This window comes from Lithobates pipiens, unplaced genomic scaffold (genome assembly GCF_037356315.1).
Source record: "Lithobates pipiens isolate NorthernLeopardFrog02 unplaced genomic scaffold, aLitPip1_a1.2 Scaffold_13, whole genome shotgun sequence".
NCBI classification, from domain to species: domain Eukaryota; kingdom Metazoa; phylum Chordata; class Amphibia; order Anura; family Ranidae; genus Lithobates; species Lithobates pipiens.
In genome coordinates this window covers 233296726-233315356 of record NW_027507718.1, presented here as the reverse complement: position 1 = coordinate 233315356, position 18631 = coordinate 233296726, and the positions used below count along the sequence as shown (strand labels likewise).

The 18631-nt window shown below is 43.0% G+C and overlaps 1 protein-coding gene across 4 annotated transcripts in view; it reads left to right on the top strand.

The window, feature by feature from the left end:
* Window positions 1-18631, top strand: part of LOC143974705 (mpv17-like protein 2) — a 33212-nt gene that overhangs the window by 458 nt on the left and 14123 nt on the right. For 2 of the 4 annotated variants that reach the window (XM_077476336.1, XM_077476332.1), the window contains exon 2: window positions 14373-14620. In XM_077476336.1, the coding sequence (XP_077332462.1) occupies window positions 14434-14620 (187 nt within the window). In that variant the 5' untranslated portion in view covers window positions 14373-14433. Of the gene's footprint in view, window positions 1-3283; window positions 3326-8729; window positions 8855-14372; window positions 14621-18631 lie in introns of those variants that run through there. The other 2 variants (XM_077476334.1, XM_077476335.1) reach the window with 2 other exon arrangements.

Here is an 18631-nt window from a genome sequence, read left to right as displayed (position 1 = left end):
CACACACAATTCTGTGCTATCAGGAAGATTTTGAAAATTCCTGAGAAAAGGTGGGGCTAATTGCGACACGTGCTGCTGCAAACCATGTTAAAGATCAGCATTTTTGTCTCAAAAATTTCCTAAAGGGTATTTCCACTTTTGCAGTCAAATTATTATTGTATAGGATTTATACAAGTCTTACATTATAAAGGGAGACAGTACACATACAATACAAGTGGGTTTGTTGGCCGTTGGAGCTTCCAATCTAAAGCTGACTACTAAGGACGAGCTCTGACGTGTTTGCAGAGCCCGCCAGGAAGTCGGCGCTGCGCTAATCACAGGCAGTGAGACATTTCCTGATCGCTGCAGCCATGCATTGGGACAATGTCTCACTGCCTGTGATTAGTGCTGTGCAGTGCTGACTTCCTGGCTCTGCATGTGGGCTGTGCGAACACGCCGGAGCTCATCCTTACTGGCTACACACTATACAATTTTCTTTAGATTTACTAAAACCATATAATATGAAGTCAGATCTAAACACTTTCAATTTGTATGCAATCAGGTAGGCCCCTGCAATACATAGTTGAAGGGAAATTTAAAGGAAATTGCACAACAAAAATTGCATAATGTGTATCCTGCTTAACTTGTGTTCCCATTTACACAGCATCCTCTGCAAAACGTTTAGGTCTCTGTGCACACTAGAATGTGCTTCCCGCACTACATTCCAGGCACACTGTCCTTGCGATCTGCTGCAGGGGTCATTGCAAAGTTAAAGTGATTGTAAAGGATCGTTTTTCCTTTTTAAATAATAAACATATCATACTTTTCTCCACTGTGCAGCTCGTTTTGCATATCCTCTTCTGGGGTCCCCCAGAGGCTCCTCTCCGCATCAGATAACCCCCTAGTAGAAGCGCTCTCCTGAGAGGGTTACCTTGCGGGCACACTCCCTAGTCCAACATTTCCATCCACAGACACGAATGCCGGACTCAGTTCCCTCCCCCGAGCCCGCATCATTGGATTTGATTGATAGCAGTGTGAGCCAATGACTGCTCTGCTATCAGTCTAGCCAATCAGGACACAAGACAGCGTCTAGAGCTGGTGGGCTCATCCCCGGTGTGAGGAAAAGAGGGTTCAGGTAAGTAAAACAGGGGCACTGGGGGGCTGCTGCACTGCAAGAGGTCTTTCACCTCAATGCACTAGAATGCATTGAGGTGAAAAACCACAAAGGTTCACAACCCCTTTAACAACACCCCAAGCACAGGTTGCAAACGCAGTGCGTTTGCCCACACCGGATTGCATCGTACAAAAGTAGCATGCGATGCAGTTGCCATGGATTTTAAATAATAGTGCATGCATTACTTCTTTTGGTGTGGTGACATTTTAGCCCATTCAAAATTAATAGGACTGAAACCGCACAGCACAGAACTACATGTGAATCATGTGGGAACCCTTAAGACATACTTCCTCTGTTTTAGGGCTCATGCACACTGCAACTCAAAGAAGCTGCTCAGGTTTTTAAGTTCTCATTTTTTCTGCCTGGAAACTCCCCTCCATGTTAGGCCCATGCGCACTTTGGATTCTTCAGGAGTTTACAGTCAGAAACAAAACCCCCACCAAACTCACATTTTTCAGAGGAGATTTCGAGCACAAAAGATGCCTAAGTGCTAAAAAACACACAAAAGAGCATGAAAAAGCTCAAATAAGCTCAACAAAGATGTGCAAAAGAGCCCAAAAAGTACAAGATGCTTCAAGCTTAATTAAAAGCTCAAATGCCTAGAAAAGCAGCTTTTGCTTTTTTTGTTTTTTCGACCTGCAATGTGCAGGAACCCTTAGGCCTCTTTCACACGTCGATCCGTTCAGGTCCGCCTGTCAGTTTTTCAGGCGGACCTGAACGGATGCTCCATAGAGGTCTATGGAGCGCCGGATGTCAACGGTGACATGTCCACTGACATCTGACCCACTCTGATCTGAAAAAGTGTGACGGAGGAAAAACCTACTTTTCCATTCGTCATCGGATCGGGTGACGATGGACACTGCAGTCTGTTGTCATCCGATCTCCCATAGGGCAGATCTGCGCTCTGACAGGTCTGTCCCTGCACAGTGTGCAGAGACAGACCCGTCATCTTCCTGCTCATCGCTGAGCAAGCGGATATCCATGGGGAAGATCAGCCTTGATCCGCCCCGTGTGAAGAGGCCTTAGATGATTCTGAGGAGAAGGTGATGTGAATGACTGCTAGCATTTCTCAACTAGAATAGCATGATCTGTCCTAATAGACCAGGGATTGGCTTAATCCAGTTCTCATTACCAAATGGGAGAAGCCCAGTTTTCAAACTTTTAATGCTTTGTAGGGCATTCAGATCTATTACAGTTTATGAGATGTTAATTACTTGTACAATGCAAACAGGATTAGTTACTGCAAACACAGCCCCTCTCCCCCTAACTAGGGATCAGCACAGGCATGTTTGGAACTTAGTCTGAACCAACCTAAGCCCCTGTACACACGGTCGGAGATTTCCACAACCAAATCCGTCGGATTTTGTCCGTCAGATTTAGTCTGATGGATTGTGTCCGAAACTGTTGCATACACACGGTCGGACTAAGTTGTCGAAAAATCCGATCTTTCAGAGCGTGATGACGTAATTTCGTTATGATGGGACTACATTCAGGCTAGTAGCCAATAGCTTTGATGTAGGAATTTGATCTGAGCATGCGTGGCACTTGGTCCGATCAAAATTCTCTACACATGATCGGATTACGTCCGACCGGCCCAGTTGGTCGGGAAATATTTCCAACATGTTGGAAAATTGGGTCTGACGGAGATTCGGACGGAATCAGTCCGATGCATACCACACACAGTCGGATTATCTGACGACACGGTCCGATAAGATGCATTCCGACGGATTCTCCGACCGTGTGTACGCGGCATAAGGCTTCCCACCAGGAAACTGTCTTTGCACTAAGCCAATGATACGTTGCCAGGGCATGCCAGGGTGGGGAAAATCCTGGCTGCAGATGCTTGGTCCATTACAGTGACAACTTCCTGGTGGGATCACGTAGGTGGGTTCAAACTATGATCCAAACATGCCTGAGCTGATTGGTATTCATAACAAACAGAACTAAGTAGAATATTTCCTTTCTGTGAGCTCCAGAAGGTCATGAACATGGTAAACTGAAATTATTTTTGGCTTGATCAGACGCTACACACTATTAGATTTCCGTTACATCAGAGGGGGGCGGGGTCACCCATACGTCATTGAATTTTTTTTCTTTTTTACTTTGTGCAGGGACAGTTCTAAGCACGGGAAACATGCGCCCCTTCACAGGCATACTATACACACCCCCCAGGTACAAAATTTAAAGGAATATTACACTTTTATTGTTTCACTTTAATCATTATTAAAATCACTGCTCCCGAAAAAACTTCAGTTTTTAAAACTTTTTTTTGGATTGACCCCTGTCCCCCCGGGGCAGGACCCAGGTCCTCAAACACTTTTTAGGACAGTAACTTGCATATTAGCCATTAAAATTAGCACTTTAGATTTCTCCCATAGACTTGTACAGGGTGTTCTGCGGCACCCCAAATTGTTCGCTGAACAGGCAATGTTCGACTCGAACTTGAAGCTCATCCCTAATTATTATACAGGATTTATATAGTGCCAACAGTTTGCACAGCACTTAACAAAATAAAGGAAAACATTGCAGTTACATCACAATTTGGTACAAGAGGAATCAGAGGGCCCTGCTTGCTAGAGTTTATAATCTAATCTCATTTATATATAAATTTAAAGTGATATTAAAGTCTTTTTCTCAAGTCATCTTCCAGGACGGCACACCTGAGAGATGAGAGGCTCCTCCCTACAGGAAACACAATCAACCGACAGCTGTTTTAAGTCCCCACCCTTCCCCTTGATCCTCAGTTTTTGATTGTGTTTCTCCCTACACAGCGAAACTGTTTGTTTTTTTCCAAATGACCCGAAGCCTGGGGCTGGTGGTCTCCCCCTGGGAGCCGGACCACAAGCCTGGTAGGATATTCTTGTCCTTCCTGGGGGGTTCCCCTATCTTTTCCTCAGGGGGGGCAGCAGAAATTGGAAGAGCCCCCCTGAGAGCTGAAGGACCCTGGGTACAGTGGTGTACCCAGAACTTCAGGGGCCATTATCCTGTCTCCCCTCCTTACCTGTACAGGTGGTTGTTCAGACGGGGGTGCTGGCCATCGGTTCTTTCCAGGGGGATCATGTCCCCGACTTCTGGGTCCCCGGTAGCTCGCGTGGGCTGCCGGAGAGGGCGTGGCAACAAGCACCGCGTCATTTTCAAACTGCGGGAAAATGGCGGCGGCGTTCTTACCCAGGAGGGAAGGCTGAGAGTCAGTAGGAGCAGGCGCCCACATCCTCCTTTCTCTAGAGCGAGGAGGCACCAGTTTACTACGATGGATGTCTGCCTTAACCACCTCAGATGGGAAGATGGGAATGAGGAATGGAAGGCATTGCCCCCCCCCATGTATATAGACTGACTGGTACAGTGCAGGACACAGCCTAACCTGGCACCTCCCTATGGGGACAGCAGTTGGGGGGGGAGCACTTTGGCGGCTATCCTCCTTGCGTGTGGACCATAAGGATGGAAAAGCAAGCCCGCTGGCTGTGGCAAAAAGAGGAAGACGACAACGGTGAGTACTTTCCTTTTGCCGTGGGAATTTAGCTGCAAAATCCCCAATTCCAGCCAGAGGGTTTCTGGGCATTTGAGATCTCACCTGGGGTCTGGATTCAAATAGCCCTTAAGCTTCTGCTAAAAACACCAGCTGCAGCTCCCTCTTACATCAGAGAAGCTGTATGGTGGACAGGTGGTGCAGAGGAACGAGTGTGCCTAAACCACCTCAGATGATAAAGAGGTAGGTAGGCCATTGCTCCCCCTTCCCTGTGTATATACTGACTGGTGCAGTGCAGAACCTGGGGTCGGGATACAAATAGCGCAGACGCCACTGCTAAAACCACCAGCCACAGCTCCCTCTTACAGCAGAGACACTGTGGTTATCGCAGCAGTAGGCTGCCAGCCTCTCCCTACATGCCCAGTTGTGGTACATTAGTAGGGATGAATATAGCATGCAGAGGGGACCTGGTACATACAAAGTTACTTACAGGTCAGGTATACCACTGAACAAGTTATTGATTGGGCAGTGGTTGGTGGATTCAGAAGCTCCCCTGGTCAGCAGGTACACTAGGTTACCGGCCCTATTAGCCCAGCTGCTAGGAATCTGAAGTTGCTTCACGATGTTTAAAAGCTGACCTAACATTCAAGGATGGGCAGAGACCAAGCTACTGTGTGGCACAGTAGGGGTTCCCTTGTCACAGATCCTCCTTTTGGGGGTTGCTTGCTATAGGTAACTTTCATAAGCTCCAACCTCCCACTCCACCTTTACACTGTGGTTATATTATAGTGTAGGAGGTAAGAAGAAACTTTTTTTATTGGTTTGGGCTACCATCCACTCAGTGGCAGATCTAAGGGCGATTCACCATAGATCGCTTCCTACATCCTTTTAATTGAGGATTTTCTGTGCAAACCTATGCAAGAGCTACATAATTTCTTGTTTGAAGCTTGCAAATAGCTATTTACCCCCCCCAGGCTAAATTGGTAACCACCTCTTCTAGAGGCTGTCTTAAATTGGTCTCTAGGGCTGGGCTCATTGAGACTTTAGTTGCTAATCAGCACCACCTGGGTTTGATCTGGCTAGCGTTTGCTCAGTCTATGGAGGTAAGGTAGGACAACAACTACTAATAGTAGGGTGTCCAACCATTTTAGGATTTGTTCCTTCACTGGTGGTGAAGGTTTAGTATCTACAGCCCAGGCTATGCCTATGAAATAAATTGCCTGTTGGTTATTTCATAAAGGGATAGACCATGACTCCTCATTGGCGACACACCAGTAGACCTCAGTAGTGAAGGTTTGTGCTTGCTGGGATGTTTTTGTGGCACAGCAGAAATACACATTGAGATTTGTGACATCTCTGCTTATAAGGGCTATATTGCTCTACATCAGAAATGCACTGCACTGAAGCTTGTTTGCTGTCCTTTATATACTAAAGGTACTGCTTTTGTTTGGCTACAGATCAGAAAAATACAACAGTGAAGGTGGTCTGTACTTTCTGGTTTTGTGCTGCACAGCAGAAATGCACATCATTGAGTCTGGTGACATCTATGCTCATAACGGTTATATTGCTTCACATCAGTCATACACAAGATTGAGGTCTGTCTCTGGGGCTTTGTGTTCTGTATTACTGCCTTGTTTACTTATCAGAAAGGCAGCAGTGAAGTCTGATGGTCCTGATTTGCGTGGCGTTGTGCTGATTCAGACAGTGCTATTAACGGCAATGGCTGCCGAGTTTAAACATGCAATTTGACATGTTGAGTCACATGACAAATCATTTCAATATGGATGTGCTATCTCTATTCACAGTGTTTTATTGTTGCACATCAGATATATACAGCATTAAGGTCTGTGAGGTTTTGTGTCCTGTATTACTGCCTTATCAGAAAGGCAGCAGTGAAAATTGATGGTTCGAATTTGTTGGGCTACATAGCAGAAATACAAATTGAACCCCTGCCAGATGTAGTACATATACTGCCTTTGGTAATCCGTGTAGCACCACAAAGTGGTGTTGTGCTTATTTTAGCCATGCGATTTGACATGTTGAGTCGCAAAGCCAAATCGCTTCAATATGGATGTGCTATCTCTATTCAGAATTGTTATATTGTTGCACATCAGACATATACAAGATTGAAGGTTGTCTGTCCTTTTTATGTCTTGCATATACTGCCTTATTGGCTGCATATCAGAAAGGACACAGCAGTGGAGATTGCTTGTCTTTTTCTGATTTTAGTTTTTGCTGCTCAGCTGAGAGACACATTGAGGATGGTGGCATCTCTGCTCAGTATTGGTATATTGCTACACATCAGACATACACAAAGATTGAATGTTTGTGTCCTGTATGTCCTATAGTTACTGCCTTATCGTTTGTATATCAGGCACAGCAGTGAGCAGTGTTTCTCATGGATCTACCTTTCTGCATCTTAGGGATACACAGCAGGGGTTTGTTGGCTGCAATCCTCCAGGGAGTCACAGCATTGGGGACCCCTTACTTGTTCGACCTGAAAATTGCAATTTTTTTTTTCCCTGCGACCTGTGTAATCTTGAGGTCTGTGGATCCAGGAATCAGGGACTGCTAGTGTCGCACAGACACAAATGGTACCCATTGGAAGCCATAGTATATGACTTCTCATGCGTCTTGCAGTCCCAAGTCGCAGGTTGGGTCGCACGGGTGTGGGAACCCTAAACTTATCTGTCCCTTCTGATTGAGGTTTTGCTACACAGCAGGAATACTCATCATGGAGTTATTGTTTTATTTTGCAGCAGACCAGAAAGATTGCAGCTGTAAAGGCTGTCTGTCTTTTTCCTCAGTGTCTGCTTTTATGTTGTTGCACAGCAGAAATACTCAAGATTGAAGCTTGTTGGTGCTTTCTGTTTCAGAAAAACACAATGCTGCAGGTTGCTTGTGTCCTTTCTTAGTGTTGGTTCTATCTGAACTACACTACAGAAGTGCATGACAGAAAGGATTGTCTTGTGTTCCGTATTTTTCCCTGTGGCATAGCAGAAATGCACAACACGGGAGTTGGTGTTCATATTAATCTTATAACTGTATTTGGTGGTTTGGCAGAAATACACAACATAGAAGTTTGGGTCTTTCTGTCTTTATGTTTATAGCCTTGTTTTGCTGTACATAAAACACAACAGTAAAGGGGGTTCCTGTCCTTTCTGTATTTATATATCAGTTATGACCTAGCTAGCTGCACTAAAGAAATACGCAGCATTTAGGGTTTGCTTAAGTCTTAATGTTTTTACGTCTTGGCAGCACATCAGAAAACTAGACTGTGAGGACTGTTTGTCTACATTGAGGTTCAGATTTGGGTCTCTTCCCATATTTGATATATTGGTTTAGCTAGTCACACTTAGGCACACAACATTGTTGTCTATGCTTGTGTCCTTTTTGTCTAAATCTATTGTGCCGTGCCCACAATCTATGATCATTTTATTTGTGATATTAATAATACAGGGATGCCAGAACCATTTCCTAGGGTTGAAGCCCTGTAGGGTTATGGGACACTGGAGGAAGGGGATAATGAATCGCCCTGTTTAGTAAGAACTTGGAGAGTTCTGTTCAGAGGAGTATTAGGGCCTGAGGATGAAGTATAAAGATGTATACCCGATCGAATAGGTTTCGGCTCGGTGCATGGCCTTCATTTCGCCCTTTTAGCAAAACTAGACGTAGCAATATGGGTAGTCTACTCCTGCTAGAGACTTTAATCTCCTGAAGAAGGCTCTCAGGTGTAAGGACATAGATTGGGCATGCCTTAAACCCAGGGTTCAAGCTTCTGTTAATCTATTTCCCTTAAGTAGGCTTCCCTTTAGTCTTTTGCTGACATAAAGATAAAAAGGAACAGTTGCAGTTTTATTTCCCTCAACCGGGTAGTGTTAAGACAGGCCCTCTTATTGATTAATGTAGTGTCCTTGTCTTACACAGGTCTCTTGTTTATCTTTTTAGTGGTTCTAAGTAGCACCTACAGGCATAATAGGCCATGGTTGTTAGATGTGTGAGATTGCTAACCTACAAGTTTAACATGTTTTCTGATTCCATTTTTAAGAGCCCATTTCACCTAGATACTGCATCCGAAGCGGAAAAGGCGGGAACATCTGTGGAGCAGACCTGCAGATCAGCCGCATGATCCAGCTAAGATGCCTTCATCAAGCATATGAGCGTATGGAGTGGAGGTAAAGCTCACTGCAGAACCAAGGTTCGTCAAGAGGGTCTTGCAGTGGCCCCACCCTAAGGTAGGCCTGAGGTACTTGTTTATCCTCTCAGGTGTGCCGTCCTGGAAGATGACTTGAGAAAGGTACCAGTTACTTACCGGTAACTGTCTTTCTGGGAAATCTTCCAGGACGGCAGGCCTACTTCCCGCCCGTTGGAGGAGGGAAAATTCTAGAACACTAGAAGGTGAGTACCTATGAGGAATGATTTCCCTTGTGAACCTGGTTCAGGAGTTACTTCTCTACAAACTGAGGATCAAGGGGAAGGGTGGGGACTTAAAACAGCTGTCGGTTGATTGTGTTTCCTGTAGGGAGGAGCCTCTCATCTCTCAGGTGTGCCGTCCTGGAAGATTTCCCAGAAAGACAGTTACCGGTAAGTAACTGGTACCTTTTTTTTCAGTTTAACCGCTTCAGCCCTGGAAGATTTTACCCCCTTACTGACCAAAGCACTTTTAACAGTTTGCGCCACTTTAGCTGCCAATTGTGCGGTCATGCAATGCTCTACCCAAACAAACTTTTTTTCCCCACAAACAGAGCTTTCTTTTGGTGGTATTTGATCACCTCTGCGGTTTTTATTTTTTGCACTATAAACAAAAAAAGAGCGACAATTTAAAAAGAATAGGGCTGCTGAAATTAAGGATTAATTCCTCAATTAATCGTTAATTTTTTTGTTCGATCAAAATTATTTTGATCGGTACTCATCTCTCTGCCGGCTTCCGGTCTTCAGGGAGTCACAGACATCGACATCACATAGCCGTGACCGTTCTGGCTTGGAACTGTGCATTTGCAGTTCCGGAGCTTGTCAACCAGATCCTGTATTCGGCCGGCGGGGGGCGGATCTCACAGAGGCTGTGCGGCGCACTATGCTGGCGAGGCGAGTGATGTAATAGCACATCCCGCCAGTATCGCCAGTTTTTAAAACTGTATCCAGGAGCACTAGAGCAGCCAGGAGGCTGAGCGGCACATGGAGCCCTGCATTCAGATTCCAGAGCCAAACTGACGACGGTGACAGCAGGTGATGATGGCAAGCCAGAGTGATGGATGGTGGCAGAGGAAGATGGATGGATGGTGGCAGAGGGGGGATGGATGGTGGCAGAGGGGGGGATGGATGGAGGCAGAGGGGCATGATGGTGGCAGAAGGAGATCAGCTAAAAGTAGTTGGATCTCTATGTGCGTTATAATTAATCGAAATTAGTCAATTAATCGATTAAAAAAAAAAAAACACGATTAATCGAACACGAAAATTTTAATCAGTAACAGCCCTAAAAAAAACAAAAAAAACTATTTTTTTTACTTTTTGCTATAATAAATGTCCCCAAAAATGTTTTTAGAAAACGAATTTCTTCATCAGTTTAGGCCAATATATATTCTATTTTTTGTTTACTAGTAATGGCGGTGATCTGTGATTTTTTTGCGGTACTGTGACATTGCGGCGGACAGATTGGACACTTTTGACACATTTTTGGGACAGTGTCATTTATACAGCTATCAGTGCTATAAAAATGCACTGATTGCTGTGTAAATGTCACTGGCAGGGAAGGGGTTACACTAGGGGGCGATCAAGGGGTTAAATGTGTTCCCTAGGTGTGTTTCTAACTGTAAGGGGATAGGACTGACTAGAGGAGGAGCCAGATCGTTGTCCCTACTTAGTAGGAACAGACGATCTGTATCTCCTCCCCTGGCAGAACAGGGATTTGTGTGTTTACACACACACATCCCCGTGCTGGCACTAGTTTTTCGTGCACATCGCTGGATCGGGATGTGGCTCAGGCAATTATTAAGGGGGCTTCTGCACACTGAAGGTTTTTTTAATAAAAACAAAAAAACCTTTTGCCTTTAGAACAACTTTTAAGAGCTGTTATTTTTGTCGTTAAAAATAAAGCTTTGTTGCTTTAAAAAAATAAATAAAAAAACAGGCAGCCTGCCAAGTTTAGCTTAGCCAGAGATAAAGAGAAACATTGTAACAATTTAGATCAAAGGATGAACTTAGGTCTATAAATGAGGTTAGTTTAACCATTTAAAGACTAAACCTTTTTCTGACACTTGTTGCTTACAAGTTAAAATCAGTAATTTTTTTTTTTTTTTTTAGCAGAGACCCTAGAAAATAAAATGGCGGTTGTTGCAATATTTTATAAAAAAAAAAATGAAACAGTATAATGTGAAAGATGATGTTACACCACGAGAATTGTGATCTTCAATGTACCATGTTTTTTTTGCCATTCCATGGGCCTGCACAATTTTGAAGCCTAAAATGTTTGATACCTATTTACTTGGTGCAACATCATCTTTTATATTTTGCAAAAAAGGTGTTTATTATATTGTGTTTGTGTTAACAATAATTCTAGTGTACACTAAAATAGGTGTAGTTTTTCCCAAAAAATTGTATTTTCATAATCGATTAGTTGGCCGATTATTTTTTCAATTAATCAATCAGTTGGTTAATAACCTTAAAAAAAAAAAGTGGGTCAAATTGATGTTCATTTTCATCCACAGTGATGAGAAAATTTGAAAATTAAAAATTCCTTTGACCAAGAAGTTTTCTGACAGTGAATGTGGTTTTTGTTCAGAAATGAAGTGAAAATTTCAAACAAAATTCTTTCATTCATGTACAAATTCTTTTTATCTGAATATTCTCACCTGAAAATTGATCTGTGAGGCCAGCATAAGGCTCGGTGCACACCTATGCAGTTTTTGCTTTTGATCTGTTTCTGCAGCGCTTTTTGCTGTGCGTTTTGATTTTTGCGCACATGATTTTACTGCAATTTGCGTTTTTTGCATTTTTTTTGGGCAGATTAACCGGTTCCCGACCGGCGCACGCCGATGTACGTCGGCAGAATGGCACGGGCAGGCATATTGGCGTACAGGTACGTCCAATCTTTAATGCCGCCCTGCCATCGCGGTCGCGGGTCCCGCAGACTTAATCGCTGCGGGCATACCCGCGATCGTCTCACACGCGGCTGAATGGAGAAATGCCGTTGTAAACAGCATTTCCCCATTCTCCCTAGCAACTAGTGACGCTGATCTCTGCTCCATGTGATTGGAGCAGAGATCAGTGTTCACTAAATGAAAGCCCAGCCCCCCACAGTTAGTAACACACCCCTAGGAACACTTAACCCCTACACTGCCACCCACTGGTTAACCCCTTCACTGCCAGTGTCATTTACACAGGAATCACTGCATTTATATAGCAGTGATTGCTGTATAAATGACAATGGTCCCAAAAATGTGTCAAAAATGTCCGATGTGTCCGCCGCAATGTCGCAGTCACAAAAAAAATCGCTGATCGCCACCATTACTAGTAAAAAAAAAAATTAAGAAAAATGCCATAAAATTATCCCCTATTTTGTAAACGCTATAACTTTTGCGCAAACCAATCAATAATTGCTTATTGGGATTTTTTTTTATTTATTTTTTTACCAAAAATATGTAGAAGAATACGTATCGACCTAAACTGAGGGAAAAAAATGTTTTTTTATATATTTTTGGGGGATATTTATTATAACAAAAAGTAAAAAATAATGCGTTTATCAGAGGTGATCAAATACCACCAAAAGAAAGCTCTATTTGTGGGAAAAAAAGGACGTCAATTTTGTTTGGGAGCCACGTCGCATGACCGCGCAAATGTCAGTTAAAGCGGCGCAGTGCCGAATCGCAAAAAGTGGTCTTGTCTTTGACCAGCAAAATGGTCCGGGGCTGAAGTGGTTAAAAAACACAAATTGCTGCAAAAAAACATTACATTCTTTTCTGCAGCTTCTCCAATGAAGTACATTGAACCAAAAAAGCACTGTTTTGCGTTAAAAGTCCCTGACCCTTTCCAAATATGCAGCGGCTGAATAAAGCACAGATGTGAACGTGTCCCATAGGATACCATGTAAATGAACTGTAGTGCGTTTCTACAAAAAGCACCAATAAACACATAGATGTGAACCAGGTCTAAGACGTTTAGTAACATAATGGGGTTAAAAAGACTAAAATTAGCCCTTTATACTGTAGAATTGTGAAAGTAATATTTACAGTAGCAATTATTTGATCTTTTTGTACTATAAAGAGCTCATTTTAGTTTTTTAGTTTTTTTTTAACCCCATTATGTTACTGGACGATTAATCAATTATGAAAATAGTAATTGATTAATTTCATAATCGATTAGTTGTTTTGGCCCTAGTTTGAAAAGCTGCTGTGCAAATATCATATGATATAAAAAGATTTCAACACCCACCATTTTATTATCTAGGACTTCTGCTTAAAAATATATAAAGTATGGCGTTCTACGTAATTTTCTAGCAAAAAAATGCAGATTTGTACATTTATGAAGGAAATATCACCGTTAGGTGGTTATGCTGTGTAAATCGAGGTGTGTAACAAATATAAAGTAAATATCATTCTAATATGGCTGAAAAAGTGGACATATGCTTTAAAGTGGTATTGAACCCCAAAACAAGAATTGAATATCTTGTAGCTTATCAGTCCTAAAATGTGGTGGCTGCATGACTTTTTTTTTTTTTTTTTTTTTTTTTTTTTTTTAGGGGGGAGGCTTTAGTGTATTTATTTTTCATTTCATTTTTTTTAAATAATTGCTGTATACTTACGTTCACTGGAACGCTTCCCTATATTGCACGTATAGACAATTTATTGATGTGGTTTTAGTGGTAGCAGCTCTTGAAAAGGTTTTCATTAACTCCCCATGGACTTAAAGGGATTGTAAAGGTAGAAGGTTTTTTTTTTTTATCTTAATGCATACATCTATGCATTAGGATAAAAAGCCTTCTGCACAGCAGCTCCCCTAATACTTACCTGAGGTCCATCTAGATGCAGGGATATTGCAGGAGTGTCTGGGCTGCCTGGGACTCCCCAGCTCATTGGCTGGGACAGCAGTGTGGTGGCATTGGCTCCTGCTGCTGTCAATCAAAGTCAGTGAGCCAATGAGGAGAGAGAGGGGGCAGGGCTGTCCCGCGGCTCTGTGTCTGAATGGACACATGGAGCTGTGGCTCGACTTGGGTGCCTCTATAGCAAGCTGTTTGCTGTGGGGACACCCGACAGGAGGGAGGGGCCAGGATCACAGAAAAGGGACTCGAGAAGAGGAGGAAGATCGGGGCTGCCCTTTGCAAATTCACTACAAAAGGCAGGTAAGTATAACATGCTTATTTTTAATGAAGAAAAAGTGATTTACAATCACTTTAAATGTAATTCATTCAAGTATATGGAGGGTTATTGTGCAGGTGTGGTCCGAGCCACTTCTAAAGTGCTGCACAAACTGTTGGATATAAGTGCTGTATAATAATAATAATAATAACCCACTTGGGTGTGTGTGTGTGTGTGTGTGTGGGGGGGGGGGGGGGGGGGGGGTTCTGGCTAAGATCAGGGTCTTGTTGACATTGTGATGATGAATTTGTAAAAGTACATGTCTGTTTTGATAGCAAATCAGAATTGTGATTTTTTTTTTTCCATGTACTTTTGATTTCTGAAAATGTGCTCTTTCAAGTGTAATAATACTCTATTACATGATTTTAATTTGAGTTTTATGTGATTTTGTATCTTTCTTTAGGTGTACAGTGTGATCTCTGCCTGCTCAATGCCTATTTGCTGGTTGCAGATTTATAAAAACAATGACTCCCCAGGGTAGGGTATTATTGAAACAGTTTACGGGCTGCTGGCACAAAATGTTTCAAGGGCAAAATTTGCTGCTGACAAACACAGTGAGCGGTGGGATACTTTTCGCTGTTGCAGATTCTATTCAACAGACATGGGAGATCAGGAAAAATTCTGAGAAAAGTCGAGACTGGCAGAGGACAGGTAAAAAAATAAAAATACTCTGTTCTTACTTGCATCTGATCTGTCTGCCGAGGTTTGAAACAAAAGCTACCCATCCACACACCAATTAAGGGCTATATTATTTTTTATTTTCTAATTAATCAGTAAGTAATCTACAATGTGGAAGCAACTTCCTTCCTGATTAGATTTCAGGCTTAAAATTCTAATACAGATACTCCAGGTTGTGCACTGCTTGATTGGTTTTATTTTCTAAGTAGGCATTCTAGGAAAATTTGGTATATTTTTGGAGCTGAATAATTACCACATTTTTATAGGAATAAGATAATGTTAACATAAAATTAACATGAATCGAATGCAGCTAAAATGAAATATCACTGAAAAACTGATTTGCCCATATAAACACCAAACGTTTGTGCAGAATATAATGTATACTGAAATAAAACTGACTTGCTGGAAAGTGAATAGATAATTGTGATCTCCCTTTGTTTTCTTGTCAGAGTATATAGTACATCATTGGCTTGCCAGGGATGCCTTGTGTTTGCAGATAGCTTGCCATATGGGGAGCTGCTGCCTTGCAACGTGATGTCAGCCACTGTTTAACAAAAAAACAATTATCACATGGCTGAAAAGGAAAAAGAAATAAATGAGACAACTGTGCCTGAACTATAATGAAATTAATGTTGTAGCTACTGCTATGCTGGGAACCTATGGAAGCCTTCATGATGGTTTCTAAATAGTGATATATTGTTTCCCATATAAAATAACTATTTGCTTTTATTTTGCTCATGTAGCGCTACCCCTGCAGTTATTGAGTCCCTTCAGCCCTGCACCTTTGACTCTCCCCTTCCCTGGACCCGAGAACACTGACTCACCTTGAAGGTTTACCCACTTAACAACCGCGCCATAGCCGAATGATGGCTTTAGCGTGGCTCAGTAACTCTGGGAGGCACATCACGGATCTCGGTAAATAGCTGCTGACAGCGGCATTTGCCATGTGATCACTTGTAAACAAGCTGTAAACAAGCTGGCGTCATGTCCGGTTTTTCTCTCACCTCTCTGTACCAATTGCTACAGTGCAAGGGGAAAGGGGAAAAATCGGGTGCAGCAGCCCTGTGGGCTGGATGTGTAGTGCCCACAGCGCTGCTCTGTGACAATTCGGGGACTCATCCATCCATGCTCAGCCATCCGATGCTCAGGCATCCCGTGCATGCCATCCATACTCGGCCATCCCGTGCATGCCATCCATACTCGGCCATCCCGTGCATGCCATCCATACTCGGCCATCCCGTGCATGCCATCCATACTCGGCCATCCCGTGCATGCCATCCATACTCGGCTATCCCGTGCATGCCATCCATACTCAGCTATCCCTTGCATGCCATCCATACTTGGCCATCCCATGCACGCCATACTCGTTTATCCCCAGTCATCCCCAGCCATACTCGGTCATGCACATTCATGGCTCAACCATGCTCAGCCATCCCCATCCACGTCTCTTCCATCCCCATTCATGCTAATCCATGCCACATCAGTTCTCATCCATGCCACATCCATACCACTACAGTGCCTCACAAAAGTGTAATGAGTAGTCAAATTAGATTTGAAATTTATGCCCCCAGAACACCTGATGGTGCTCCCTGCATATTGGGCCTCTGTATGTGGCCAGGTGGTGGAAAAGTCTACCACACGTGGTATTGCTATACTCAGGAGGAGTAGGAGAATCTATTTTGGGATGTAATTTTTGGTATATACATTCTGTGTGTTAGAAATATTATAAATGGACAACATTGTGTAAACAAAAATGCGTTTTCATTTTCTTTCTACATTTTCCAAAAACTTGTAGAAAAAAATGACATGCTCAAAAGAATCATTATGCCTCATTATTAGATTATATGTTGGGGTGTTTTCTTTCCAAAATTGGGTCATATTTTGGGCGTTTTTATTGTCCTGGTGCTCCAGGGCCATCAAAATTGCAAGAGGTAGTCAAGAAATTATATGTGTAATTTATGCTTCTAAAACGCCTGATGGTGCTCCCTGCATGTTGGGCCTCTCTATGTGACCACGCTGTGTAAAAGTCTCACATATGTGGTATTGCCATACTCGGGAGGAGTAGCAGAATGTGCTTTGGGGTGTAATTTGTGGTATGCATGTGCTGTGTGTGAGAAATAACCTGCTAATATAACAATTTTGTGAAAAAGAAAACAAAAATCTTGATTTTTGCATTGAATTGTGGGGAAAAAATTACAGCTTCAAAAAACTCTGCATGCATCTTGCTAAATAAATACCTTGGAATGACTACTTTCCAAAAAAGGGTCATTTGGTGGGCATTTGTACATTCCTGGCTTGTTAGGGTCTCAAGAAATGAGATAGGCCATCAGTACTTCAGGTGTGATCAATTTTCAGATTGGCACCATAGCTTGTGGACTCTATAACTTTCACAAAGACCAAATCATATACACCGATTTGGATTATTTTTACCAAAGATATGTAGCAATATAAATTTTGGGCAAAATTTATGAAGAACAATTACTAAAATTACTAATGTTATAACAGAAATGAAGAAAAACACTTTTTTTTTTTTTTTTACAGAATTTTCAGTCCTTTTGCATTTATAGCACAGAAATATAAAATCCAGCGGTGATTAAATACCACCAAAAGAAAGCTCTATTTGTGTGAAAAAAAGGACAAAAAATTCATATGGGTACAGTGTTGCATGACTGAGTTATTTTCATTCAAGGTGTGAGTGTACCAAAAGCTGAAAATTGGTCTGGTTAGGAAGAGGGTTTAAGTGCCCAGTGGGCAAGTGGTTAAATAGGCTTTATTTAATGGCAAAGCCCTATAAAGGAATGGGTTAATTAACGACAATTTACAATATAGCAATGTAGGCACCTTATTAAGTGACACAATTCACAGGGTCACTGTTTGTTCACCACATCCACCTGGGAAGCAACTGGTGCACAAATGTACTAGACAGGTGCCAGTGAGCGATAATGGCTTGTAAGACCCCTTTCACACTGGGGGCGTTTTGCAGGCGCTATATCCTTAAAAATAGGGTCTGCAAACTGCCCTAAAATAGCTGCTCCATTCACTTCAGTGTGAAAGCCCTCCTGGCAGGGCGTCAGAAAAAGTCCTGCCAGCAGCTTCTTTGGAGCAGTGAAGGAGCGGTGAACTCACCGCTACTCCACCGCTCCTTCCCATTGAAATTAATGGGGCAGCGCTGTCATACCGCCGGCAAAACCCAGCTGTGGCGGCATTTTATTGGTCGATTTAACCCTTTTTTGGCTGCTAGCGGGGGTTAAAACCAACCCGCTAGCAGCTGAATATTGGCAATAAAATGATGGTAAAGCGGCACTAAAAATATTACAATGCGAAAGGGGCCTAATTGCAGAATGACAATCCAACACAGTACAGCAGTACAAAGGGCAATACAGCCTACCTACTACCTAATGCAGAGTTTCTCTGCCTAACCATTGGCCAGTGGGACTATGTAGTGCAGGGGTCTCCAAACGATGGTCCTCCAGTTACTCAGGAACTACAATTCCCATCGTGCCTTGTCATATCTGTGGATATCAGAGTTTTACAATGGCTCATGGGACGTGTAGTTCCGTAACAGCTGGAGGGCCGTAGTTTGAAGATCCCTGATGTAGATAATCCGCAATTACTGATTCTAGTTCTGAGGGGTTCCTCTGTGGCTGGTGAAAGGGTCTTTCCTCTTGAGCCAGCTCTGCAGCTTTAGCAGGTAGCTGGAATACGTGGTCACTGGGAGCAACTGGAACACACTGGAATGTAAGCTCCTCCCTCACTGCATTAAGTAGTGTTCAGCATAGCAGCAGCCCACAGCCTGGTCCCTGCACACAGTTTTGTACGTAGTTTAGGTGCAGCACACTTACCCTGACAGAACAGATCCTCTGGCAACAGCATGTGGTCAGCAGGTCATAACAACAGTTCTGTGGCTTCTTGCAGCCCTAAGACCTATAACACAAACTTCCAGGCTAACACTCTCTTGGCACACACAGCACAATTCAGCTCCCA